The sequence below is a fragment of the Calonectris borealis genome, chromosome 16 (assembly GCF_964195595.1).
Source record: "Calonectris borealis chromosome 16, bCalBor7.hap1.2, whole genome shotgun sequence".
NCBI lineage: Eukaryota > Metazoa > Chordata > Aves > Procellariiformes > Procellariidae > Calonectris > Calonectris borealis.
In genome coordinates this window covers 13,609,932-13,636,544 of record NC_134327.1, presented here as the reverse complement: position 1 = coordinate 13,636,544, position 26,613 = coordinate 13,609,932, and the positions used below count along the sequence as shown (strand labels likewise).

Here is a 26,613-nt window from a genome sequence, read left to right as displayed (position 1 = left end):
CAGCCGCCGGGGGCCGCGCCGAAGCTGCCCCGCCGAGCCCCGCACGGTGAGTACCGGGGGCGGGGGGCGCGCACCGCGGGGGATGGCGGAGACAGACCCCACCCGAAGTACTCCCCTTTTTTTGGGGGAGAGTGGTGGTGGTGGGGCAGATCCCCCCTGTAGCATCCCCGGGACACCCCTGCCACCCCCTCCGCGCTGACTCCCCGCACCTGGGAGCCTCTCTCCGGGATGGGGCCAGCAGGTGTCCCCCCCCCGCCTCTGCTCGGACGGGAACGTTTGTTTCTCGTCCCCTTGGAAAGTGGTGGCAGGAAGAAAGCGGCGGCAGGGTTGAGGATTGTCCGGTTGCCGTTGGAGACCCAACGAACTGCACCGGGCAGCGGGCAGGCAGGGAGGGCTGTGCTGGGAAGACGCAGCACCTCGGGATCCTTGTCCCATTGCCGGACACCTGGGGATCCTTGTCCCCTTGCACGTCCCTTGGAATCTTTGACCCATTGCACACCCCTTGGGATCCTTGACCTATGGCCAGACACCTGGGGATCCTTGTCCCCTTACACACCCCTTGGGGTCCTTGACCCATTGCACACCCCTTGGGATCTTTCTCCCAATTGCATACCTTTGGGATCCTTCTCCTGATTGCATACCTTTGGGATCCTTCTCCCCACTGCACGCCCCTTGGGATCCTTATCCCATTGCACATTCCTTGGGATCCCACTCCTATTCCACACACACTATTTTACCTGCATGCAGCTGCTTGTGACTGTTGTGGCATCCCAGGCCTTGGTGGGGAGGTGCCGGGATGGTCTGTGTCCCATGAGGCTGGAGCAGTTTCATGCTGAGTTGTAACTTTAGCAGCGAAAACTCAGAGGAGTTTGCTACTTGCTTGGGAAGTGCTTATTTTCAGCGCTCTCCAGGATCAGTTAATTATCGCTGGAAAAAAATTATTGCTAAGATCTTATAATTAGGCAGCCTACCGAGACTCTGCTGCTCGGAAGGCAGCAGAAAGCAAACGTTCTTTGTGAAATGTTTCTTGCGTGTGTGTGTGTGAATAGAGCTGCCTGGGCAGAGGGCTGGCATTTGTACTTGCGCATTACCGGAGAGCTGATGCACGTTGACGTCTCAAAAGACCCTGCAAAATAATAAAAAAAAAAAAGCCAGAAAAGAAAACCTGGTAAAAGGACTCCTGTTGTCCTTGCAGAATCAGGTCCCAAATCATTATAATCTGTTTGTGGAGCTATAGCTGCCTTTAGGACAAACTGTTCATCTTTGGAGGACCGGGACTGCTTTTATATTGTTTGAACAGTCCCTGGGCCGTGGGGTCCAGGACGCTACTGCAGAGTGCCTGCTGCTAATAATAACATGGTAAGGAGTTTACCTACTCTGATCCGGCTAAAGACGGCACCGAGGCTGGCATCGACATTAGCAGCCTCTGATCTGTCCCTAGATTAGACGCGTAAAACTCACACAAGAAAAGGCCGGGCTCTGAAGCAGAGACTTGATCCAGCATGGAGGGGAGTGGGGGCTCTGAGCCAGAACGGGGGGGTTTGGGCTCTGCCCTGGCGGGACCTGGTGGCCTCAGCTGTAGGGACGGGATCTGCAGAGAGGCAGGATTTGGAGCCGAGGAGCGCACGTCAAAGCCGCCGCGTCCAGGGTGTTCTCATTTCCTTTGCTCTCCGAGTTATAATTTGTTCCACATTGCAATGCCGGGACGGCCTCTCCCTCCCCTCGCAGCATCCAGGCTACGGTCGTTGCCATTAGACCAAGGCTGCGACTCGAGTGGTTTCCGTCCAAAAAAAAAAGAAAGGAAGAAAGAAAAAAAAAAAAAAGGAGATTTTTCAAATAGAGATCTGGGGAAATAGCTTTTCTGGTTGCCATTCTGGGATGGTTATAGCTGAAATCTCGCCGCCCGTCTGCGCAGAGCCGCATCTGCCCTGGGACAAGCCCTAGGGAAATTCCAGAAGATTAAAAAGTGTTTTAATAGTGTTGCTGCTCTACCCAAAGGGGAGTAAGATGACCTGGTAGCTACAGGTTGATTGGCTTGATAGCATCTCCCTGGGGAGAAGAGGGAGAAACCCGGCTCAGGCTTTAATTGATTAAAGACTTCAGCACCAAGAATAAATTCCTGCCATCCAACGTGGCTGTATGGAAAATAACTCCTGGCGAGTAGAAATGATTTGAGTCTCCGATGTGAGAGGTGACTCTCTGGCTGTAATACACTTTTGCGAAGCATTTGAGTTATGCGAGGTGATATTCTTGTAAAAATCTGCACTCTCGGGTATTAAAAAAGTCAGTCCAGTCCAGTATTTAGAGCTGACATTAAACAGTGTCAAGAAAGCCGGTATTAAATAAACCTGATCCATTTCAAAGGCAGTTATCAGAGGAGATTATCACTGCTGGGCACTGCTGGCTGGTAGCATGGCCTCGGCGTTTCAGTGCTTTTATCACTAATCTGGAAGGAGAAAGAAATGATTTCTGGAAAAACCTGGGGCTGACCCAGAGCAGCACAGTGTTAATAGTTTGTACAAATCCGGGCAGTAAACTGGGCAAGTGAAAGGCATCCTAGCTGGAGCAGGATGGAAAATGGAAATCTTCTTGGACACAAAAATAATAACCGGAGTCGTACGTGTTTTCCTGTCCCTAATCTGGATGATAAATTGACCACGTACCGCTTTCAGCAGGAGATGCTCCCAGCAGATGCTGGGAGAGGCAGCGCGGGGGCTCACCGGCTCCCTCCTCCAGCGGGAGCTGGCTGGGGGGTGGCTGTGTGTCTGTCCCGATTTCTATGCTGGAGAATTGAAAATTTTTAAGGTGATAGGAAATTTTGCTCCAGAAAAAATAGCAGTTATTTGCATTTTCGGTCAGGGCGCTATCAGAATCGAATTTGGGCTTACGATAGCCAAGCCCAGTCTCTCCATCTCGGTGGAGGAGATGTGGGAACTGAAGGGATGGAACCAAGGGGCTGCAGAAAATGTCTTACAGCGAGAGATGAGACCACCATCGGGTTAGTCTGCTCATAAATCAAATCAAAGGGGAATGGGGAGGACGCTTGATTAAAGCATCTAAATACTCTCGCAGAGGAGAAAATACATGGTAGCCAAAAGCTCGTTAATTGAGCAGAGAAAAGCAAGACAAGAATCAATGTCTGGCAGCTGAAGCCAGACACATTGGAAATAAGGCATAAATATTTCACCGGCGGGAGCGATTAATCATCGGAAGAAGCAGTGGGCAGCGGAGGTGGGTTCAGCATCTCTTTGCCTTTCGCATCATGACCCGTCGCCTTGCGGAAAGTTTCTCCCATCGCCCCCCCACATCACCCCAGCGCTGGACCAGCAAGAGGGGCTGGATCGAACCCGCACCGAGGCCCTGCTTAGGTGATTTAATTAGATGGCGCTTTTGTCTTTAATCACGGCGGAGCCACGGAAAAGAGTATTTCTTGCGCCCTGCTGGTTTTTCCTGAGAAACATCCGTGAAATCACCGCAGGCACTTTGCAGGCGCTTCTTTTTTCTTTCTTTTTCGGTTACTGCTGATCGTGTTCCCGCAGATCTGTGCCGGGTGGGCGAGGGGACAGTGCTTGGTGGCTGTCCTCGATGTCCAGCAAAATAGACTGAAATTCAGGAAAAACAAATCTCGGTGAGCATCCCAGCGTGCGGTGGCCGTTGAGGGGAAGAGCTGGTCCAGGACTCGTTATCCACCCATGGGCGAGAGGGTCCCCAGCCTGGCATCCCCAGGGACACGTGTGCTTGGGAGAAGGAGATAAAGGTCACGAGGTTGTTGCTGGTCCCATCTGCTCCTCTTTGCCTTTCCTTTCTGACAGTGTTTCTTTCCCTATAGCTGTTCTCTCCCTGTCTCTTTGCCATGGGGTAGATGCTGTTGGCGGGCATCACCATGGCTGGGTTTGCTTCGTCTCCCCCCCAGAGGCTGTTGTGTTCCTGCTGCGATGGAGCCTGAGCTTGGGGCTGGGCTGGTCTTCCCCGCCTACGGGCTGTGGCTGGATGAACATGTGCAAACACGTCCCCCGTGGGTCCCCAGGGGTCAGCGGCCCTCAACCGCAGAGAGCGATTGGGCTGTTTAGTTTGAGGCAGGGGAGAATATAGCGAGATGTGGAGCTGTAGAGCTTATATGCAACTCAGTGGCCTGCATGCAAATGTGATGCATGTTGACAGTGGAGTCGCAGCATCTCTGAGCCCTCCAAAGCCACCTCACTGTGAGCAGCCGACGTCTGTGAGCAGCCCAGGACCGCTCCTCCTCTTCCTCTTGCAGAGGCACGACAGACGCCTGCCTGGGATGATGTGTGACGGGGGGGAAGAGCCGTTTTGAAGAAGAGGATGAATGGAAGGAGAAGAGGCACGTGAGAATGATGGCAAGGTAAGGGGAGGCTTTGCCTGGGTGCTGGGTGGGGGGGAGTGGGAAGGAGCTGCTCACCCATGGTGGGAGCAGGAACCTCGGAGCCTGCAGGAAAGTCCCCGGCGGTTGCAGAGTTGGTTGTAGTGATGGAAGGACATGTGGTGGCCATGTGAATACCAAGAGCATTTGTCATAGCTCTGCAGAATAAATACAGACAGTGCTGGCTGGGGAAAATAGCAGGTTTTGGTGTGGTCCAGGCACAGCGTGCGAAGAGATCCCGCCGGGAGGCAATCACAGGCTTTTGGCTAATTCCTGTATAGTTGTTAGCAGAGAAGATGTCACTGAATGCTGAAGAAAGGGACTCTTTGGAAAGTCTGGGTCATGCCTCCGTAGCTGCAGGCGTGTGTCCTCCAATGGCCCAGGTGGGGAACCGGGCTGCCTGCAGCGAGGAGGGGGCTTGCCTGGCTGGGGGAGGGGGGTCACATCCCACCGATCTGCGGGAAGATGTGCCCGAACAGTTATCGCCCTTGCTGGCTTGTCCCCAGGTAGCTGGGTAGCTGGAGCATCCCCGCTCTCGCAGCAGGACCCGACGGCATCGCACGTACTGCGGTTTTCTCTTCAGCCTCCTCGGTCGTGCCCGTGACCGACGTGCCTGAGCATACGGATGTGGGAAGAGCCCATCTCGTTATCATCTTATCATGTCCATTCAAGTCCTCCAGGGGATTAAGACCATGTATTACGCTGTCTTTGGGATAAGACTGCGATTTCTCAGGCGGCCTGGGCTGGTGCCTGGTGAAATCGCACCGGTGTTGCTCCAGATGTTGAGTAACAGGGTGTCCAGGCTAGAATTTTTTTGCCTTTGCCCCTGCACTCTGTAGAAGCTGCATTTGATGGAAAGAGGAGGAAAATAGCTGAGCTATAAATAACATATTCAAAACCAGGCAGGGACCTGCGAGAAGCGAGGATGGTGTCTCTGTGATGTGGGCTTGGAGGAATGATTTTACCAGCAGCAGATGTTAAAAGGTTTCCCTTTGTGCTAGAGGTCGTTCAGGGTGGAGGAAACTAAATCTGTGAACTGAAAACAGCGATTTTATGACAAAGTTTTGTCTTTTGCATGCTTGATGGCAAGGTCTCATAGGGACACTGGGGTAGTTTTTCTTCTGCCCGATGCTAATGAGGGCTGGCGGGGCCGTGCTAACAGCCTGGGGAAGCCGTTCTTGAACCCGACTGTCTGCCAGTGCCCTGACCTGCTCCCCAGGTCGGGTCTGCCCCAGCGCTCCCAGGAGATGTCACACGAAGGGATGTCTCCAGCGGGAGCAGCAGCTCCAAGCTTGGCTGGAGGAGGACCAGCAGCATGGGGGGAGCCGTAGCTTTAACCCCATCCCTGCCTCAGTTTCCCCAGTTGCAAGGTGGGAGCAGGAACAGCCTTCCCCAAACCCAGCGAGTGAAACTCTTGGGTCCAATGCTCGGCTGGCGAGGTACAAAACACAAGATGCTAAGCTCTGCTTTCCAGGCTGATCGCTAAGCCCAGTTTCAGTGAGCCAGACAGCAGCGATGTGCCAGGGCTGGGGCGGCTGCCGGCTCCCCTCCCTGCCCCGCAGCATCCAAAGTGTCCTTGCTTTCCGAGGCAATGGGTTGGGAAAAAAGACAAACCCCAGCATTTTCACAGTCCTGGTGGGACTGGGGGGAAAAGGGAAAAGCTGGTGCAGCTCCCAGGCATGTCCTGCAGCTTTAGTGCTTGCTGGTGCCTCAGTTTCCCCACCTGCAGCGTTCAATGGGCCTCTAGTCCTGGGATGGGGAGATGTACTCCCTGCAGAAATCCTCCGTGCACAGCAGGGAGGGTGTTTCTGGGTTAGAAAGTGACCTCTTCCGTTAGCAGCAGGGATGCTTTTTCTTCCTGAATTAGATTTGTTGTTTGGAGGCTTTCCAGGGCCGACATCATTCTGCCTGATAGTGCTGGGTTTGCTCCGGCAGTGAGATCCTGCCTGAGCAAGACGGGGCTGCAGATGCGGAAAGCTGCCGGCCCCCCACATCTCCCTGGCCATGCACGGCTGGATCGTGCCGACTGCTGCATCAAAGTGCTCCGATAGCTGCAGATGGGACATTTTGGGGACATCCCTTGTGTATGCACCAAGTCCCTGCCCCTGCCTGTTCCCTGCACGCAGGCTGCACGTTATAAATCTGGAGGTGAGGGAAATCCCCGTCCTGTCTGAATCAGAAATGCTCAAATTCTCTTTCCGGACCTTCCCCGCCAGCGGTTCGTGGTGCAGCCGGTGGTGTTATCAGCGCGGTGCAAGCGCCCGGTGTTTGTGCATCCAGGATGCGATTTCCAAGCCAGCCCCAGATGTCGGCAGTGCCATCGGGCAGGACCGCGATCCACCTAAAGCCAGAAGAGCATCGTGGTGTCCAGCCCGTTCCTGGGGACCGAGGTGCGCCGGGAGCTGTCGCACAGCCGTGGCCACCTCTCCGCCGGTCGTTGCCCGTCCGGGGCTGCCCCGAGCAGCCCTGCCCTGGCTAACGTGACAAGGGCAGCGTTGTCAGCAATGCCACCACGTGCTTTAACACCCTCCGCAAACTAGCAACAGCCAAGAGATTTGCCAGTGTCAGGACATTTTTAGAAAGGCTAATTAAAGCCCATTTTCATCCTGTGCCTCTCGGTGAGCAAAAGCATTTAGCGGTGACCTCAGAGTGATTGAATTTGCACTTGAGCTTTCTGTTTCACCTCTAAAAAATGGGATTGCTCCATAAACTCGTTAGTGAAAGTAACTCCTGACGCCTTGGCTCCTGGCCAGGATGGGCCCCGCCAAGTCCCGCTGGGCTCTGCTCTCCTCCTGCTGCATTTGGTTGGGCGAGAGGGACCTCTTAATACACATGATGGAGAAATTCGGGATCACCCCAGGCTATGTTTTCAGGGACAAATCAATCCTGGGGTAACCGTGCTGATGCCAAGGAGCCCAGCTGAGCTTGCCCACTGGGGTTTTGGGTTGCACAAGGGAAATGGCCCTCCCTCGCTGCTGTCCCTTTCCACCTTGGAGGTGACAGCGGCTCCTCTGTGACCACCAGCCGATTCCTGCTTGCTCTTCCCTGCTGCACATCTGGCCTCCAAACCACTGATCTTTCCTTTTTTCCTCTTCCCTGCCCAGCTGCGCCCCATGACAACCTCACGCGCCATGTTTTATGGGTCCTCCTCCACCATGGCTCCACCATCCAAGAACCGGCTGAAGCGCCAGAGCCGGATTTTCTCCCAAGTCTTGTACCGGACGCTGAGCTACAAGGACCGGACCTCAGCCTCTGCTTCCCCGGCAGCCGGTGAAGATGACCCAGCCGAGCTCTCCACCCAGCTCTCGGCCCCCGGCGTCCTGAAGATCTTTGGGGGCAACATCTGCGCGGGCACCAACTACAAGAGCGTGCTGGCGACGGGCAGCTCGGGTGCTCGGGAGCTGGTGAAGGAAGCCCTGGAGCGCTACGGGCTGAGCCAGCTCAGCGCCGGGCAGTACGCCCTGTGCGATGTCATCGGGAGGTTTGAGGGCCCCGAGAAACAGTGGCAGACGGAGGGGCTGAGGGTCCTGGGTGACCATGAGAAGCCGCTGCTCATCCAGGACCTCTGGAAACCCAGGGAGGGCTTCTCACGGCGGCTGGAGCTGCGCAAGAGGGCGGAGGTGGAGGAGCTGGCAGCCAGGGACGTGGACACCACCACCGCAGGTCAGAGCCGGGCGCGGGGCAGGGAGAGGGTCTGGGGAGCTGCGACCCCCCCAAGCTGCCTGCAGGAGATGCACCCCACACCAGTAGCTTTTGCCTGTGTTTTGGGCACGGGAGGGATGGTGCAAGTGCTGGGTGGGAGGAGAGCTGTGTTTTAGCTGCAAAGCTCTTGGGTAGAGTTGGTTCTCGACACTCTCCTGCATAAATTCGGTACCTGCGACCTCCGATATTGACCCCAGCCCGTCTAGGGGTCCATACCAAATCCCCACGTGCAGCTGGGAAGCAGCAGGCAAGACCGTCGGTGTTGCCCGCTCTTCCCATCACCGTGAACCAGCATCGCGGCATCCCACGCCTCGGCGCAGCTTCATGCCCGGCAGAGCACTGTCCCACTCCCCTGCACCCCCTGCCCCGTCTCCCCATGGGCATTCCCCAGACCAGACACCCCGGGCAAATCTGCAGGAGCAATTAAGCAAAATGAAAAGCTAATGAAGAGAGAGCAATGTAGGGCAGGAGAGCCCCCCCCAGAGGTGCCTGATCCAGTCCAGGGCTGGCAGGAGGAGATAAGTGCATCGTTAGGAACCGGCAGGTTAATAAGTGACCCCCAGTGCAGAGTAATGAAGTTTCCCTCCTGCCCTCAGCTAAGAGCCCTGTGAGGATGAGGGTGGAAAGGTTTAAAATCAGGTTTTTAATTGCATGATGCCCTTGATGGGTCTGACCTGCTGATGGAGGGGTCTGGATCAGGCTCTGGAGGTGTCGGCCAGGGGGTTTTGCTGGTGTGGGCACCGAGTGGTTCCTCACGCCTGTAGGAAAGAGTTGTGATTGTCAAAAATAACCTAACGATGATGCAGGATTACCGCGGGCGCTTGGCAAACGAGAGCCAAAGTTCCCCCACCAGCGATGGAACAAATGGCCCGACCTGTCCCACGCCAGCGGGGACAGGGCTCCTTTCCCACCCCTTTAACGAGGGCTGGAAGGAGCCCAGGCACGCGGTGCGAAGGAAATCAGCCGCGGGCGTTTCGGGGGAGAGCAGATGCTGCTGGGGTCCCACCAGCTGCAATTTGCCATTGCGATTTTGCCTGGGTGCCCCAAAATCTGAACGTGGAGTTTGCAGCTTTGGGGGTTGCTTGTGTTGTGGGCAGGTCCCCATCAGCGCGGGGAGCCGAGGATGGGCTCACCTCCGGCCTTGAAATGGGAAGGCTGGAGAAGCAGTGGAAAACAGCCCCCAGCCCTTGATTTCACGCTATGCAGGGTGGTCCATCGGCACCCGGCGGTGAGACAGGGCTCCCTCCATCCCTCGCTGGGTCCAGTCCTTGCATCTGCTCAGGGAGGGGACACTACAGGATCGGTCCCAGCTCGCCGTACGTGTGATGCAAACGGAGAGGAAGGGGCTCGGGCCAGGGCGGGAGTTGCAAAGGTGGATGATCTGCTCTTCTCTTCGGCTCTTTCTCCAGCCGGGATCAGAGAGCCGTGAAGCACTTTGGGAGAGCGGTGACTAAAAACAGCTTCTTTGGAACAGAGGAAAGGGCAAGAGCAAGTGCAACGGTTGTGGCACACGGCGGGGAGGGCCACGTGGCAGCCTCCTGCCTGAGCCCAAGGTCACATCAACTCTCGGCCTTAAATACTCCCCCTCGGATGCGGGAAGCAGTATTCCCACCCGTGACTGGATCCTGGGTGGGCTGGCAGCCGTGGGGAGGGTAAGGCTCCCACGCGGACCAGGGGAGAGGCGGGCTCCAGGCTGCCCGGCGCGGGAGCAGGCAGCGCCGAGCTGGCCTGGGCTCGGCGCCCTTTGGTGATTTCCGATGGAGGAGCAGTTCCTGACCGGATCGCGTGCCCTGGATCTGGAAATAAGCCCATTACGCTTTCAATGTAGATATCACTTCATTTGTTTCAGCACTCCTGGGTGGGGTGGTGGAAATGCTCCATTTTTTTAACTTTCGAGCATTTTCCATAGCTGACCAAGCTCTTACGAGACAGAAAACCTACACCCACGTGTGTTTAGGCTGTCTGCTCTGCAGACTACACAGCCCTTATTTGGCTCACTCATTAAAATCTCACTCCTGCAGCCCTTTCTTTCGGTGGCACCAGGGGCTCTGTCACCAGTCTCACCCCATGCTGGTGGCACTGCCCAAAGGGATGCTGCGGGGCTGGGACCACAATTTCCCACCCCATCTGCTTCCCCCTCATCCAGCACCCCAAAAAGACACGAAACTCCTGGTGTGATGGAGACTGACTGTGAGAGCCCTCCCCCAGAGTCACCCTTGTCACCAGCCTCGAGCTGGCAGAGGTCCCCTTGCCAAGCATCAGCTGCCTGCCCAGGGTGGTGGGGCACTGGTGTGGAAAATGCAGCATCTGTGCAAAAATAAAAGGACTTTGGGCTTGTGGCTCCCTGGGGAAAAAAAAAAAAGCACAGGGATACTGCAAAGCGGGAAATACCTGCAGTGCCCTTCCCCACGCGGGGCATCGCTGGAGCGGCAGGGCTGGGACCACTGGTGTCATGCAAGCTGGTGCATCGCTGCCCACCCAGCTGGTAGCTGGAGGGAAGGCTCCACACCCATCCATGACCTGTTAGCAAATAGCTTAAGAGTTTTATCTGCTCAGTTACCCATTATCCTAATTAGTTTATTAGCTGCTTCCCACTGGAGAGGAAGGTGCTCGCTCCTCATGCCACTAATTAGCAGCATAGGTAGAGCACCTCTGCAGTAAACGAGGCTGATGCCCTCTCTCACTGCTACCCCTGGCCCTGCTCCTTTTGGGGAGCCACAAGGCAGCGGTTAGGGAGCATCCAGGGAAAACACCCACAAACTGGAGGGTGCTGGGAGGGAGACGCAGCACTTGGCATCTTCATGGTATTCATCTTCCAAACCAGCCCCATTTTGCACCGTGTCCAAATCTTGCCGGGGCTTTCCCGGGAGGCTGGAGGCTGAATCGCGTGCACACCTTGAGAAACGTAGGAGTTAAGGCAATTATATTAAAAGATGCTCTGCCAGGTACCTCCGAGGATCTGCCTTTGATATACCTTAGCACGACTGCATCCAGGGAGGACTCCCTGCAGGGTCTGTGTAGCGATTACATTAGGAAGGACTAGCCCGGCGCTAGCCCCTCCTGGGGAAATTCAAAGCATTTCTTCTTTCCTGGGGCCCGTGGAGTTGTTTATTGCTTGATTTATTTCTCAGCCAGGAAAAGGGAACCTCTTTCCTAGGCTCAAAAAGAGGCAGATCCCAGCCAAGATCCCAGGCACCACAACCAGCAGGTTTTGCCCCGGGATGCAGAATGGGTTTAGAAGCAGCAGCTCGGCGGGGGCTGGCCGGGGGGTGTGCGGTGCCCCTGCCCGGGGTGCCCAGCTCTCCCTAAGGGACAGGGTGCAATCCTGTCCCGTTCCCATCCGCATCGCCATGTGGCTTCAGCAGCTGCCCCGGCCGCGCTGTGTCGGGGATGCTCACGCAGCGATTTGGATGGGATAACCTGCAGACGCTTGGGAAGAGAAAACAGTACTAGAGGATTGAAAAAAAAAAACCCCCGTTTTATGGAGGGACTTTGTTATGCTCAGGAAAAGAGCTGTGTTTATCTTTCCAGCGCAGCTCCGGGGTTAGCGGGGAGCCTGTGACGGGGGCTCTGTCGGCAGTAAAAAAGCAGCTTTTTCCTACACGAAATAAATCCAGAAGCTTCCTTTCCCCTAGATAAGGGACCGGTGATGGCGTGTCCCTCCGGGTGGTGGGACCCTAGTCCCAGCAGCCCCCGCTCCCTGCCAGTGCAATGAGCTCCAGCAATAGCTGCTCCGCAGGATCCGGCCCCTCTCCTTCTCCGCCCCAGGGTGCCGGGTTGGGACCTGCATCGCCCCAGCCGTCCTTCATCCCTTTGGCCCATTTCCATGCTGTGGGTTGGGGATGGGGCTCAAGGCCTCCTGCAGACACATTTGGGGTGGCCTTCGGCCAGGGCAGGCTTGCTGCACCCCCTGGATTTCACATCTGCGGGGCGCAGGCGTCCTGTGCCGTGCCGCTGGCTGTGATGGGGATGTGAGCGGGGCCGATTGCCTTTTTAAGAAGGACGCGGGGCACTGGACTGCTCGGGGCGCTTGGCCATGCCTTGCCCTAATCCCAAGGCATGTAAACAGCAGGGGCTATTTTCTCCCTCTCCCACCCCCCCTCCCCATCCCCATCTCTTTCATTTTCCCAGCAAAGGAGCGCTCCATTTAAAACAAACAAACATTCCTCACCAAATAAGGCAGATGACATTTTTTTTTTGGGTCTGAGCTTGTGAGTGTCCCTTTAAGCAGCCCTGGGCACCAGGCTTTCCGCTCCGCCGGCCCCAAATCCCGCTGGCTGTCCCCAAATCCCAGCGGCCGAAGCCTGCTCGCTGGTCGGCCGAGCCGTGAGCGGGGCTCTGGCTCCGTGCTGCACCGACGCTGCTGCAGTGCTGCTCCCGCAAGCAAATCCTTTAGGTTTTTTCCCCCTTTTTCTTGAATGCCAGCGACCTGCTCCCAGGAGGCTGCCCACCCAAGGTACGAGCATCACCCATCGGACCCACAACTTCTTATTTTCTCCTGCAGAGCTCGAGCCACGCTTTGCAGCACAGAGGGGCCCGTGATGACCCCCCCGGGGCTGGGGACATCATGCAAGGGGCTGCTTCTGCAGCTTGGCCAGGCCTATTCATTCGCTCCAGCTCCCATTCTTCTTGCAGACAGCTCTGCCCGAATTGATGCTTGGGAGAAGTTAATTACAGCTTGCTCCTGCGGCAGGCGGGCAGGCAGGCTCTACCGCAGCTCACAGCTCCCATGCCTGGCTGATGCTCAGGGGGGACTGGGGGGGCTCCCTGCAGCTCCCGCTTGCTGCTGGCCACTGAGTGCTGAAGGCCCAAAAGCAGCATCCAGGGTCTTTTTTTTGCAAAGATTGAGTTAAATTTCTTTTTAGCACAGATTTCCTCTCCCCTCCCCAGCCCTGGCAGCGTGGCCGGGGTGTGTGGGGGACACTGCGGACGCTGAGCCCGGTCCGGCTGCCCCCCGGTCAGTGGGGTTTGGGGACTGGGGAGGACTGGGGCACCCCCTTTTCGACCATGGCATTGGGGCACAAAACTCCCCGCGTTGGTGTCCAGGTGTGACCCTTCGGGGAGGGCAGGGGACCAGGAGACATCAGCCCAGGGAGGGTGCGTTGTCCCGGGGCGGGGGGGGGCGGACTTTCAGCTGCTCCATCCCCGCTCCCGCGCTGCAGCAGCATCCCTCCAGACGGGGGGGGTGCCGCGGCTGCGGGGGTCCCAGGAGGTGACGGGGACCGAACGCTGCTCTCCCCCCCCCATCCCCGCAGGCATCAACGCCCAAGCGCGGAAGCTGCAGCGGCACCGGGCGCGGGGGACCCGGCGGCCACCGGCGGGGGCTGAGCGGGGCGGCCCCCCCGCCCCGGCCCTGCGGCGCAGCCTCAGCGAGACCAGCCTGGGCAACCCGGCTCGGCGGGCCGGGGCCGGGGCCGGGGCCGGGACCGGGGAGCGGCTCCAGCGGCACTGCTCCACCCTGCCCGGGAGCCCGGCGGCGGCGCGGAGCGGCGGCAGCATGCGGTACTCCCTCTACCAGTCCCCGCACCTCCTGCTCCTGCAGGGCTACAGCCAGCAGCATGTAAGCACCGCGCCGCCTCCCCGCTCACCCCCCTGCACCCCCCCCGGCACCCCCCCGCTTTCCTCTCACTCCCCCCCCAAACCCCGGGGAAGGGGGGCTGCTTGCATGGCCGGAGCTGCTGGGGTTAGGGGGGGTGGTGATGGCGTGGAAGAGCATCCTTTACAAAACGAGCGGTGCCAGCTTGGGACTTTGCAGCCTTGTCCCCAAGCACGGGGGGATGCGGAGCTGGGACCCACGACCTCCCCGGTCAAAGCCCCAGAGGGGGATGGGGAAAGCCCCCGGAGCAGCATCCCTGCCCTGGCACAAGGGAGGCCCGGTTTTGGGGGTGATGGCTGAGCTGCCCTGTCTCCTGTTTGGCTGCTTCGTTAGGGGCAAACGTAATGAGAGGCAGCAAGGAGACAGCACGTCTGGGAGCCCCTGCTCCCCAGCGCTGGAGGCACTTGGAGGACGAACTGGAAAGGACTGGGACGGCACTTGTAGTTAATGGCGACTTTGTCCCCATTGCTGTTCCAAGCTTTCTGGCAGGGTGACACTGGCACTGCAGCCTTCTCCCGCCTGCAGCCATCCCGTTAGTACAGCTGGGGAAACTGAGGCACGGGGCAGTTACGTGAGCTGCCTCAGGGCGTGCGGGCAGGCTGGGGGAGAAGGCAGGGCAGGGAGCGGCTGCTCTGACCAGGGTCCCACCACCCTCCCCTGGGCAGGGGGATGCAGGTATCGCTGCGGTCGGGGCAGGGAGAAGGTGGGAAGGAAAAGCAGCTGTGGAAAAGGGGGGGTGAGAGGCGGAGGGAGGGCTCCTTCTGCCCAAAGCAGCCCCATTTACTGCATGCCCAAACTTACTGTGCCCATTTATTAGCGTGCCCAATGCAGGGATCGCTGCTGTCCTGCCTGGCAGCGAGGAAAATAGAGAAACGTGGCGCTGCCTTGCGAAGGTGGAGCAGGCGGCTGGGCGGCCGGGGGACGGCGGGAGGCTGCAGCACCCACCGCACTGCAGGGAGGAGGGTCCCTTCTCCCCCACCCTCCCTCCCCGGTTCATGCCACGTCTCCCCACTTGGCAGGACAGCTTGGTTTACCTGCTGAACCGCGAGCAGCACACGGTGGGCCAGAGGACGCAGGCGAGCAAGCCCAGCATCAGCCTGTCGGCCCCCGACATCCTGCCCCTGCACTGCACCATCAGGAAGCTCCGACCTTCCCGGCATCGCTGGGAGGAGAAGCTGGTGCTGGAGCCCATCGCCGGCGCTGGCATCTCTGTCAACTTCGCCGAGGTGGTCCGGACGGTCGTGCTGCGGCACGGGGACCTCCTCTCCCTCGGTCTCTACTACCTGCTCCTCTACAAGGACCCCATGAAGGCGCAGCCACTGCCGGCGCAGACCCTGCTGAGGCTGCGAGCCCTGCACCCCGCCGTCCCCGAGGGTCCCCCCATCTGCGGGGCGTGCGGCAGCCTGCTGAAGGAGAGGGACCCTGCCACCAAAAAGCGGGGCCCATCGCCCATCGACGGCCCCAGGGCGCCCCGCAGAAAGCTGCTGCTGGAGTTCGAGCCGGCGGCCGAGGACGTGCTCCTGCGGCGCATCATGACCCTGATCGAGCCGGGGGGAGATGACCACAAGCTGACACCCGCCTTCCTGCTCTGCCTCTGCATCCAGCACTCGGCCACCAGCTTCGAGCCGGGTGACTTTGGGCAGCTGCTGCTCAAAGCAGCCAGGATGATCCAGAGGACGGTGTGGGTCAGTTGCGGGGGTACGGGGGTGTTGGTGGGGTGGGGGTGTTGGTGGACCCCCCCCAGGGGCTTCCCCCAGCCCAGCACCTGGGGGCAGTGAGTGCTGGTTGGGGGGATGCTCGTGGCGCCCCGTCCTGCTGGTTTTCATTTTGCTTTCCCCTTCTCTCCCTGCCCAGGAGCGGACACGGGAGCTGGCTGAGAAGCAGTCCCAGCAGTAAGTGCAACCCGCTGCCCCTCCTCATTTTGCCCTGAAATGGGGAGAATTCAAACCAGTTCTTCTTCCACAAGCAAGGGGACCCCATGGCTGGTTATAACCACCCTCGCAGCGCCGATGCACGCTGCGTTTTCCTGCTCAATCCCATGCATTTGTCTCTCTGGTTCTTTCACCGTGGTGCCTGCAAGGACCCTGCTTGGGAATGTGTGGGGCTGGAAAAGCAGGCGAGCTCGGGGGGGAATAGGACCTGCAGCAGCTCTGGGGTCTTCTCCAATCCAAGACCAGGCCAAGGCTTTGCATGTGTGGCTTCAGCATCCCTGAGGGACATAGCAGGGATGGCCCCGCTGCGGGGTCTCACCCCGTTCATGCTGAAGACCCCCCTGCGCAGCGAGGACGGGGCTGGCGTTGCATGTGTGCATCCAGGGATGGTGGCACATGGTGTCCTGGGGTGGGGAGCACCACTCTGGGGCCATCACAGTGGTGCAGGGGGCTGGATCCCAGCAGGGCGCGAGGCCGGCTTCCCAGCCATTTCCAAAATCCAGGCTCCAAAGCAGCATCTGGAGAAATTGTTGGTGCTTGCTGTGAGATTTCCTTTAGGACAAGCTCCGAGGATGCTTCCCAGGCCTTTCCTATAGCAGGAAAAAGTGGTTCAGCAATTGAGAAACTTCCCAGATGCTTTTTATTTATTTTGTTTTATTTTTGAACAGCCCAGCGTGGGCAGGCTGGGTTTAACCATCCAGAGCTGGCAGGAACAGCACATACTTCTTAGGGAGAGCTGCTCTTCAGCCACGAGTATTTACTGCAGTTCAGCTGTATTAGGGGGAGTTCCCCCCCAAAAAGTGGCACCCCACAAAGGCCAGGTGGTCTTTGGCAAGCCCGGTCCCCGCAGGGTCCCCTTCTCTGTCGCGCAGAGCAAAAACCACCAGATTTTTGCTTGCAAAGGGTCTTCCTAAAGGGGTGCTGGGCTTGGGGGGGTGGTGCGAATGCTCTCCTGGCATTGCGCCAGGCTGGCTGTTTTCTCCCCAAAAGCTTGAGTGGGGATGCCGAGGGGCAGCAACCGTAACACCCGCTGTATCTCCCCAGCCAGGACCCTGCCACCCTGTCCCGCTTCACCATCACGGACCTTCTCCCGGACCTGCAGCACATCCTCTTCTGGATGGCCAACGCCATCGAGGTCCTCTATTTTGTCCAGCAGAAATCGCCCACCTACATCCAGAGCATGGAAGAGGAGCTGGACGTGAGAGGTAGGGCTGGACGCAGCTCCTGGCTTGCTTCTCCGGCCGGAGCGACTTTGCTCTGCTAATCCCGAGTCGCAAGCGGTGGTCAGTGCCCCCGAGATGCTCCTTTAACCCCCCGTAATCCTCAGCAGCAGGGATGTCTCTGGGTGCAGGCTGGGGTACTCTGTGCGGGACGAGCAGCCTCGCGTCGTGCCGTGGTGCTGCTCGGCTCCGGGGCCGGGTTCTGTTGCATTTGCAGCCGAGCCTCCCCTTTCCAACACCGCAGCTTGCGGTTAATGCCTCGGGGGTGGCTTTCTACCCCCCGCCTGCTGCACCTGGGTTTGCGGGCAGCCCTGCAGAATTGCTCACTGGTGAGCCCGTCTTAACGCCAGCAAAAAAAAAAAAAAAAAGAAAGAAAGAAAAAAAGGAAAAAGGGATTAAATCAGCCTCAGAAACTCTCTGGTCTATGGAGCAAGTTAAAACGTTCGTAGGCCAGACTGGCGGTCGGCAGGAGGGGTGCAGCCCTGGGCTGCCTGCGGTGTGAGCCGTGGGAGATGGCAGGCGGGCGCTCTCTGGGGCAGGAGGAGCCTCTTTGCCCCTGTCGAGGGATGCCGTGGTGGTGATGCCAGCCCGGGAGCACTAATAACCCCCACCCCGGGAATTTGGGGAGCGGTGAATTCGGCCCACCTTACTGCTTCCCCATCCTCCTCTCTGCTCCGTAGGCTCCAAGGAGTCTCTGTTCTCCTCGACCATCACAGCCAGCGAGGAGGCGATGACGGTGCTGGAGGAGGTGATCATGTACACCTTCCAGCAGTGCGTCTACTACATCTCCAAGGTACCTGCTCCCTGGGGCGGGCGACAGCGTCCCACGGGGCCAGCACGAGCGTCCCCAGCAGCTCTCGGGCTGCGCAGGAGGTTGTTTTTTTTTTTAAAACTTTTACTCTTTGGCAGTTGCGTCACGCCGAGGTGTTTTCCTTTGGGCTGAAGTGCCCCGATTTTTGGTCGCAGCCCAGGAAAAGTATTGAGTTACTGCGGCGTGTTTCCCTCCCTGCAGTGCAGCGGCTCAGGGGAGGCGTTTGGGGAGAGCTGCTTGGCTCCGGCCGGCGCGGCATAATGGTGCGATTGAGGGCGCGATGGAAAGGGGCCCCTGGACCGTCGCCGTTGGACGGCGAGAGCCGGGCGGCATCGGGAGCGGGGAACAGAGCGGGCAGTGTGAGGCAGGAGAAAGGCTGCTGTGTGCAGGACAGCCCTGCCTGTCCGCTGGCGTCGGCACACGGGGACGCAGGGGTTGCTCCTGTGCCGCTCTGCCGGAGCGGCACCCTCCTCCCCAGCACCCTCGCCTCCCCCTTAGCCTCGGCAGAGGTGGGTGCTAGGTGCTGCTCTCCCATTTAAGCAATAGGGAAAGGTCATCCACATCGGTCCTGGTTTTTCTTTCACCCTCGTGCCCAGCTGATCGGCCCCTGCTCTGGTTCAGATCAGTTTTCAGATCCCTTTAGCTGAGCTGTCCCATGCCGTCACCTCCAACTGCTAAAAGCGCCGAGACACATTCATTTCTTTTGTATTTTTTTTAAACACTTGTGCAACACCGGAGCGCATCAAGGCAAGGGGTTAAGTGAGATCAGCCCCTTGCCGGAGCAGCGCCAGCGGGGTTTGCTCGGCTTGCGGAGGTGAGGGGGTCGGAAGGGCTTGGCTCATGCAAAAAAAAAAAAAAAAAAAAGAAACCAAATCAGTCCTGCTGTGAACTCGCTGCTCTCCCTGCAGTGTCTGTACGTGTCGCTCCCTGCCCTGCTGGAGTGCAACCCCTTCCAGAACGAGTGCCGGGAGAGCTGGCGGGCATCCCCGCCGCTGCCCGAGGAGCTCCGCAGGGTCGTGCTCATCTACCAGGCGGCGCTGGACCTGCTCCGCCAGTACGAAGTGCACCCGGAGATCACCTCCCAGATGTTCGCCTACCTCTTCTTCTTCTCCAACACCCTGCTCTTCAACCAGCTCCTGGATAAGGGTCAGTCCTCCTCGAACACCCAGCCCGGACTGGGTAACCTGTAGGGGACCGGCCCTTTGGGAGACCCTCCAGTCCATCCCAGTGCCACCTCAGGGGGTACAGGAGGGAAGGAGAGGGCTCCAGGCAGCTTGAGGGGGCTGGAGATGGGCAGGTCTCAGCCCTGTTATGGGGAGGCCAAGCACAGACCCAGCTGCTGTCTCCAGGGTCCCAATTCCCAGGAGGGGTTTAACCCCACGAGTGCCCCATCCTCACCCCCTGCCAGAGCGCTGCCCTTTTGAGCCTGAGCAGAGGAGGCTGAGAGCAGTTCGGAGGGGCAGCTCGTTAATTAACTACTGCAGCCTGCCTTGTAATGGAGGTGCTCGTTAGCCCTCATTAACACAGCAGCCCCGTTGCCTGCTGTTAGTGCCAGGTGAGGTCCAGCCACCACCAGGAGTTGCAGCTATAGGACACTGGGGACATGAACCTGGATTTATTTTGCTGCCCTGGGGCACCTCTACCCACGGGGCAGGGGTTGGCCAAAGGATGGGGGGACTGGGGGGGGCTATTCCCCGACACGTGCTGATGGATGCTCTGCCTCCGCAGGCTCCTCTCTCGGCTGCTTCCACTGGTCGCAGGGGGTGAAGCTGCGGGCCAGCGTGCGGCTGCTCCTGGAGTGGCTGCGCGGCGCCGGCTTCGAGCAGCTCGCCCAGCAGTTCTTTGCCAAACTCGCCAGCGTGGCCAACCTGCTGGCCATGCCTGGCTCCCAGCTGGTCCAGGTGAGGGGTGCCCGGCCGGGGGCTCGTGGCATCGGGATGGGCACATGCAGAAGAGACCCGGCTTGGCGGTGGGGGTCCCTGCAGTGATATGTCCCTTCTTCTGCAGCCTGTCACCAGCTGCCCCTTCCCGGGCTGGTGGGTCCGTGGGTGGGCAGTACCGAGGAGGGGATGCTCAGGCTCACTCCATCTTGCCCGGCTTCTCCCTCCCATCCCCCTCGTGAGCCCCTGCTCCTCGGAGAAAGCAGCTCCTCACCTCTGACGTTCGCCCCGCGCTCTGTCTCTTTGCTCAGATGACCTGGCCGTCCCTGCGAGCTGAGTTCCCGGCGCTGAGCCCCGCGCAGCTCCACCGGGTGCTGAGCGAGTGTCAGGCGGTGATGGATGTGGGCTGCATCGCAGCGTGGCAGCCCGGCGAGGAGGAGAGCCCGGCCACCTTCCATCCCGGTGAGCCCCTGGCTTTGCGCTCAGCGCTGCTCCAGTCACCGTGTTCCGGTCACCCGCAGGCTCCCTCCGAGGTTTTTATGTACAAACCAAACTGGCAATTCCCTTCCCCTCCCTGGGGCTCCCTGCCACGAGCAAGAATAACCACGGCCCCATGATTCGGATATTGCGAAGGATCAAAGTGCACTCAGAAGGGCTTGGGGCTCTTTCTGCGTTCCCAAGTGAAGGGTGCTGCTGCCTCGCAGCTCACCGCGTCCCCAATACCGGCAGAGAGACCGCACGTGGCCGAGAGCCGAGAGGCAGGAGCGGGGTGCAGCCCGGGCCAGTGCTAGCCTCCCTCCCTCTGCCTTTCAGATGAGATGCTGGAGTCCTTCGACAACCACCCGCCCATCATCCTGCCCAGCGGGGGCTTCAAAGTGGACCTGGAGGTGGAGACGTTGGACGACAACATCTACCGGCACCTCCTCTACATCCGCCACTTCCTCTGGAGCCTGCAGAGCAAGAGCCCCCACACCAGCGAGGGGCCAGGCTCAGCACCCCCAAAGGTAGCCTGTACCCTATGGAGGAGCTGTTCCTCTCCTGGGTGGGCAGAAGGGTCTTGGGTCCCTCTGCCCTTGTGTAGAGCTGCTGGAAGGATTAGTGCTGCTAATCCCCCAGCCTGGGGGGAGCGGGAAGGTGAGCTGGGAGGACAGGCTCGTCCCAGCAATCTCGTTAGTGGGGAGGAGGGAGGAAGGGAGGGATGTCTGCAGGCAGTGCTCCCCTTCTCCCTGCACCCTGCCTGTCCCCGCAGCCAGGCAGGCTTGCACAAAAGCACTAATTAGCTAATGTCTATAAAGTACAGGGAGGGCGAGACGTGCTGCGGGTGCTAAGCTTAACTGCCGTTCGTCTCCAGCTCCCTGGGGAGGACATCCCTTCAGCAGGTCCCCTTCTCCTCTCCCACTCTGTCCCCATCGACTGCAGCACCCGCAGGCACCACTACCTGCTCCCGTCACCCTGGGGCCACATCACCCAGCTGTGGGGCCACAGGAGGAGCCGTGCTCCCCCGGTGTCCCCCTCCAATGAGGTCCCCCAGCAGGGACATGACCAGGAGTCCCCTCCTGGCTGGCTGTGAGCATCCCCAGCATGGCCCTGGCCACAAAACTGGGGTGTGGGAGCTGTGCTGGGAAGCCAGGACAAGCCCTTTGGCTGGAGCCGGCAGCCGTCCTGCCTGCAAAGCAGACAGGGTGGTGGGGTGCAGGTAGGCTGTGAAAAGCACCCGTAAGGCGTCCCACAGAGCATTTTTCTCCTTAAGAAAGAGGCATGCACGACGCCAGATGTCCTGGAGGTGAGCAAGAACCCGGCTGCTGCCCTGGGGAGCACCGTCACCCAGGAGGACTACTGCTCCCTGGGGGGCTGCGCCGAGCTGCGGGGGAGCCCCCCACTCTGCCTGGCCACCAACGGCTGCCCCTGCGAACACCCCATCGGCGAGCCGCAGCTCCAGGAGAAGCTCAAGCAGCTGCAGCTGGGCAGGGGTCCGGCCCCCAAGGCCAGCACGGCACCCACGGACCCCTCCTGCCTGCTGACGCCACCCACCACCCCCCTGAACTTCGACTCTGGGAGCCCGGAGTCCCCGCAGGGCACCGGCAAGGGGCTGCAGGACCCCCGGAGGAATGGGATGAACGGCACCAAAGGCAGCACCCCTGAAGGTACCGAAAGCTGGTGTTGCCCTGCTTTGGGGGTGCAGGCTTGGGGTATGAGGGTGCTTGCTGCCGTTCTCCTGCGCAGCTCTCCACGTACACACGGTTGCTGCGGGGACTTGTCAGTGCTTGGACGAGGCAGGTGAGAGCAAATGAAGCATCTCATCCAGCTCCTGCCCTGGCAGAAAACCAGCCCTGGGGCTACCCGAGGTCGGCTTTGATGGGGTTTTGGGGGGCAACTTTCTGTGGGAGGTTGTGAGGCTGGCTTTGGGCGATGCCAGAGCAGTATGCCGGTCTCTCTGCTGCCAGGATGCTCGCCGACACCCTACGACTACCCCACGCCGGAGTCTTCCAGCCGCAGTTCTGCCACCGATGACTTCTGCTACGTCTTTGTGGTGGAGCTGGAGAGAGGACCCATCGGGCTGGGGATGGGGCTGATCGACGGCTTGGTGAGTTCTCACCCATCGCCCCTCCATATAGCTGGAGTGGGACATGTGGGACATGTTTTATACCCCAGGAAAAACCAGCGAAGAAGCTAATGGCTTCCCACGGGAGCTAGGCTGCTTCTCCTGGGGAAAATGAGGCACAGAGTGATCTCTCGGGAGGAGCAGATCTCTGCTCCCGGGTCTCTGTGCCGTGCATGCAAAGTCCATCACAGCTGTCCTGCAGCTGGAGAGCGCAAACGGGCTCAGCACTCTTGTGGGAGGAAAATGACTCAGCCGAGGTCTTTCCTCCACCCTTCAGCGGGCAGCAAGGGAAGCGGAGGGGAGCAGGGAGGCTTGCGGGGTGTCAGAACAGCTCCGCCAGCGACAGCACTCGTTGCATAAGGCAGCGTTGCAATCTGGCTTAGTGCGGTGGATCATCTCACTAAGTGGCCTTTCATGGCCGTGCATTAGTCGGTAGGAAAGAGGGCATCACCGAGCCCCGGGGACAGCCGTGAGCAAAGAGTTCCAATCCCAAGATGGCTGCAGGTTAACGATGCTTTATTCTTAATTAAACTGAACAAGAAAAGATTGCCCTCGCCTCTCCTTTCTGTGTATAAATTGATATAAAACTGAAGGCTGGTGTTTCCTTCCTGTTACTGTTAGTGACACCATCTCCAGCACCCATCCATCACATTCCCCAGCACCTCCAGGGTCCTGCCTGGCATCAGGCACCCGCTGGGCTGTAAGGTGTCACCCTGCCTGGGGAGCTCAGCCCTTTGGGACCACAAACCTTTTGTGTCCCCTCCACCCTGGCTGGTCGCTCATCGCCTTTCCCTGCCAACAGCACACTCCTCTCTGCTCCCCGGGGATCTACATCCGCACCCTGATCGAGGACAGCCCCGCGGCCGCCGACGGCAGGCTCTCCATTGGGGACCGCATCCTGGCTGTCAATGGCACCAGTCTCATCGGGGCGGACTACCAAAGGTGAGTTGCGCCTTGCTGGAGGGTCCCGTCTGGTATCGGCACTGTGGGAGTTAATGCTGAAGTCCAGGTTTTCAGCCGTTTTGCAGCAAAGAGCTGCACAGGGTCTCCGAGTGCCTGGTGCTACGGTCCCGGCCAAAACGCAGAGGATGCTGCGGTACGGGCAAGCCACAGAGAGAGGAAGGACTTGCGCAGGACACTGGAAAGGGGGGAAGGCAGCTGGGTGGAGGGGTTTGGAAGAAGGAGCAGGGAGCAAAAGCTGGAGAGCACACTTGGGAAGTAAATGAGAGCCCCAGAGGTGGGTCTCAGCAATGCAGAGCTGCTTCAGCCCATCCCACCCCAAGCTTCCTCTCAAAGTGGGACGGAGCTGCTCGCACCCTGCCTGGCTGTCCGAGGCAGAGCCCGGGCACCCACGGGGCAGAGCAGCTCAGGGCTCGTTTGCCCTCGCCCTGGCAGCGCTTGCTTGGAGGCCAGGCTCCCCGTAAAGCTACAAGCAGAAGAGAAACGGACCCTGCTTGTAACACCAAGCAGGCCCAAAGCAGAGAGTGGGGGATGTTCTGCAAATGGAGGGGTGTTTTGCAAATGTTCAGGACCTGGCAGGCTCCCGGGGGGCTGCCAGCCTGCGGGGAACCAGAATTCACCTCTCTCCCCATTGCCGCTCTCTGCAGTGCGGTGGACCTCATCCGCTCTGGAGGGAAGAAGCTGCGGTTTCTGGTTGCCAAGTCGGACATGGAAATAGCCAAAAAAATTGGTTCCAGCTCCTCTTCTTCCTAGTTTTTGTGGCACGAGGGTCCTTCTGCAGCAGCTTTCAAGTGCAGCTCTGGTTAAGGCTGCTCTCGGGGAGCCTGGAGTGCAAGAGGGAGGACCAGGACTCCACAACTGCCCTCGATTTGCTTTTCGACACCCCTGCGCTGCAGCAGATGAAAGGACATGCAAGGGTGGTGCGCGCTTCTCCCACTGCACTGGCTGGGAGCATCACTCCTGATCAATTGCCCAGCCTCATCTTACACCCTGTGTCGTCCTTCTCAGCTTTCCTGCTCCTTCGTCCCCTCTGGCAGGGGACAGGAAGGGGATGCTCCCCCCACGGGGACCGTAGGCAGGCTCCTCCGTTCCTCAAGGCTGACAGCTCTGCTTGATCACACTGGCAGGCAGAAGGCTTGAAACACCTTTGGGATTTAAAGATTAGCATGTGGAGCAGACCTGGGCTTCGCTGTGGCTGTGGCCACCTGAGGTGCTGGCACATCAGGCTGGAAAAGGGTGCCCAGCTCTGGGGGTGGTAAAGGCAGCAGAAGCACCCAGGAGCGGGATTCCAAGCAGGATGCATTGCTCGGAGTTAAGTTCCTTGGTGCCATACCCTAAGTCAGGTGCCTTTCTGCTGCTGGGCTAAAATCATGCTGTCCCCAGCCCTGCTTTGGGATGGGAAGCAGCTACAGCAAAGCGCTGACACCACCAGCAGTTCTCTGTGAGTCCTGGGGGGAGCCCCTTGAAGAAAAGGACTCTCTTGCCCTTGCTCATGCAGCAGATTTATTGCCCAGCTTTGGCACCATGATCCTGGCAGAAGGCCCCCAGGACTGACCCAGCAGCGTGGGGCATTCACAGCAGAGAATTTGGCCACGCAGGAGCTGTTGCCCCCTCCAAGGGGCTGTGGCCGGGTTATTGCTTCTGCGCCTGCCCCTGGTCCCTGCGAGCTGGAAACAGTAGGTTTGTGCCACCAGAAACCTGAGCGAGCCCGACAGCGTGCGGTGCCAGACCCCAAGTGTGGCTGACACTAGCCCAGGCAGACAAACGACATCTTGGCACCCTCCAGCTTTGCCAGGCCATTGTAAGGCCACTCTGCCTAGCTCAGAGCATCTCAGAAGTGCCTGCTGCTGACAGGCCGAGGGGTGATGGCGGGCAGCAAAGGCTCCCTTTGGAAGGTCAGTCTTGGATGTCCCAGAAACAGCTCTGCTCTCTGCTGCCAACAACAACGGTGTCAGCAGAGCTGAGGTGGCAGCTCCACCGTGCGGCTGGCCGGTCGCCTGCACACCCGGCCTCCTGCCTGCTAGGTCCTCCCTGTGCTTTTAGCAACATTAACGGGATAAACCCGACCTGATTTCCACATATAGACAGATACCAAGACCTAGTTTAGCCAAACGCTATTAAAACTGCCTGCCGCAAAGCCCTGCATCACACCCTGCACTTAAACCAGCATGGTCTAGGCTCTGGCAGCAAATCAGATATTCACACGGCATCTCACAACAAGAGTTCTTCAAGGATTGTGATGCTAAAAAAGGGATGTTTTACAGGGTTGGCCTTAAACCTCAGATACTTCACTGCTGTAGTTGTGGTTTCTGTGCTTAATCTTGCACTTTGCAGAAGGAGAAAGATGTCAGAATAACCCACGCAGGGGAAACGCTCCACTATTGGATTTCAACACAGCCTGGCCTGCCTTTTCTAGGGCAAGACAGACCTTCACCGAAACACTAGTGCCTTGCTTCTCTGCTAGGCCATGGGCCAACTGGCCTGGGGTGCTGCCCCAGCAGGGACTGGGATAAATGCATCCCTCCTGCCACTGACTCAGCTGTACCAGGCAGGCGAGCAAAGGCTCGGGGCCCCACGGGGCTCCTGGTGATTCACTCGACTTTGAATCAAGTAGGTGTGTTGGCCTGTCATCCTCCACCGAGCTCAGCAGCTTGGCAGGGCAGGAAATGGGCTGCCTAGAGCCCCTGGGCAAACTGCATGCGCTCCCTACTCCCCTCTGCCCGCGAGCCAGGGCTCGGGGGAGGCTTGGTTTGCACTAGACAGCACTGGGGCTGCACCCTGGCAAGTTCCAGCGGTACCAACACAACCCTCTGCTCCCCGCTGAGCCTGGCTCTCCAGGCACCCCTGGAGGTGGGAAACAGCCCCAGAGCTGTATGTTGCTCACAGTGCAGTCAGGTATTGAAACAGACTGTAAATAAACCCGGCTATTTACTAGTGTGCATGAGGGCTTGCTTCTCCTGGGAGGAGCAGTGGGACGCATTTACTTCCCCCATTTGTTAATACTGTACAGCTCGGATGTGTATAAACTTCTCATGCAGATACAGAACACAGCATGGCGCCTGTTTGACACGGGGCTGATGTATGTTAAGAAATGCTCTTGGTGTCAACAATGAACTGGATCAATAAATCTCTCTAAGCTCCCGTCTGGTAGCTGTCTCGACATGTTCACTCTGATGGTAAGCCAGAAGAGCAGTGAGGGCTCGCAGCAGACCTAATGGACTCACTTCTGCTTTCTCCACCTCGCACAGGCCTTTGCTTGGCTGATCTGCTGCAAGCAGAGAGGCAATAAAAGAAGCACATGCATAGCCAAGGTGTAGCGAGGGCAAAGGGGAGGGAGAAACAAGTCAGAGGAAGGGAGGGAAGAAGAGGTACGTCTCCAAAGGGGCATGGTGTGCTGGCAGGGTATTAATGCATACATTCACCCTCCTGCCACATTCACATAAATCCACTGGGATTTTCAATCCATACTGACCAGGAAGAGGTAAGACAAGCTGAGGAGATAGAAAAGCAACAGGCATTAGGAGACCGAA

General features: G+C 58.7%; 1 protein-coding gene across 1 annotated transcript; it reads left to right on the top strand.

Annotated features, from left to right (window-relative positions):
• The first annotated feature begins 7,497 nt into the window (after positions 1 to 7,497).
• RADIL (Rap associating with DIL domain) lies at positions 7,498 to 26,224 on the top strand. Its single transcript, XM_075165339.1, has 14 exons — positions 7,498 to 8,044; positions 13,339 to 13,643; positions 14,699 to 15,364; positions 15,534 to 15,571; positions 16,655 to 16,815; positions 17,511 to 17,623; positions 18,550 to 18,787; positions 19,370 to 19,542; positions 19,833 to 19,983; positions 20,335 to 20,525; positions 21,272 to 21,665; positions 21,966 to 22,105; positions 22,926 to 23,065; positions 23,731 to 26,224. The coding sequence occupies exons 1-14, from the start codon at positions 7,513 to 7,515 to the stop codon at positions 23,834 to 23,836; spliced, it is 3,348 nt and encodes a 1,115-aa protein (XP_075021440.1). The 5' UTR covers positions 7,498 to 7,512; the 3' UTR covers positions 23,837 to 26,224.
• The last annotated feature ends 389 nt before the right edge of the window (positions 26,225 to 26,613 follow it).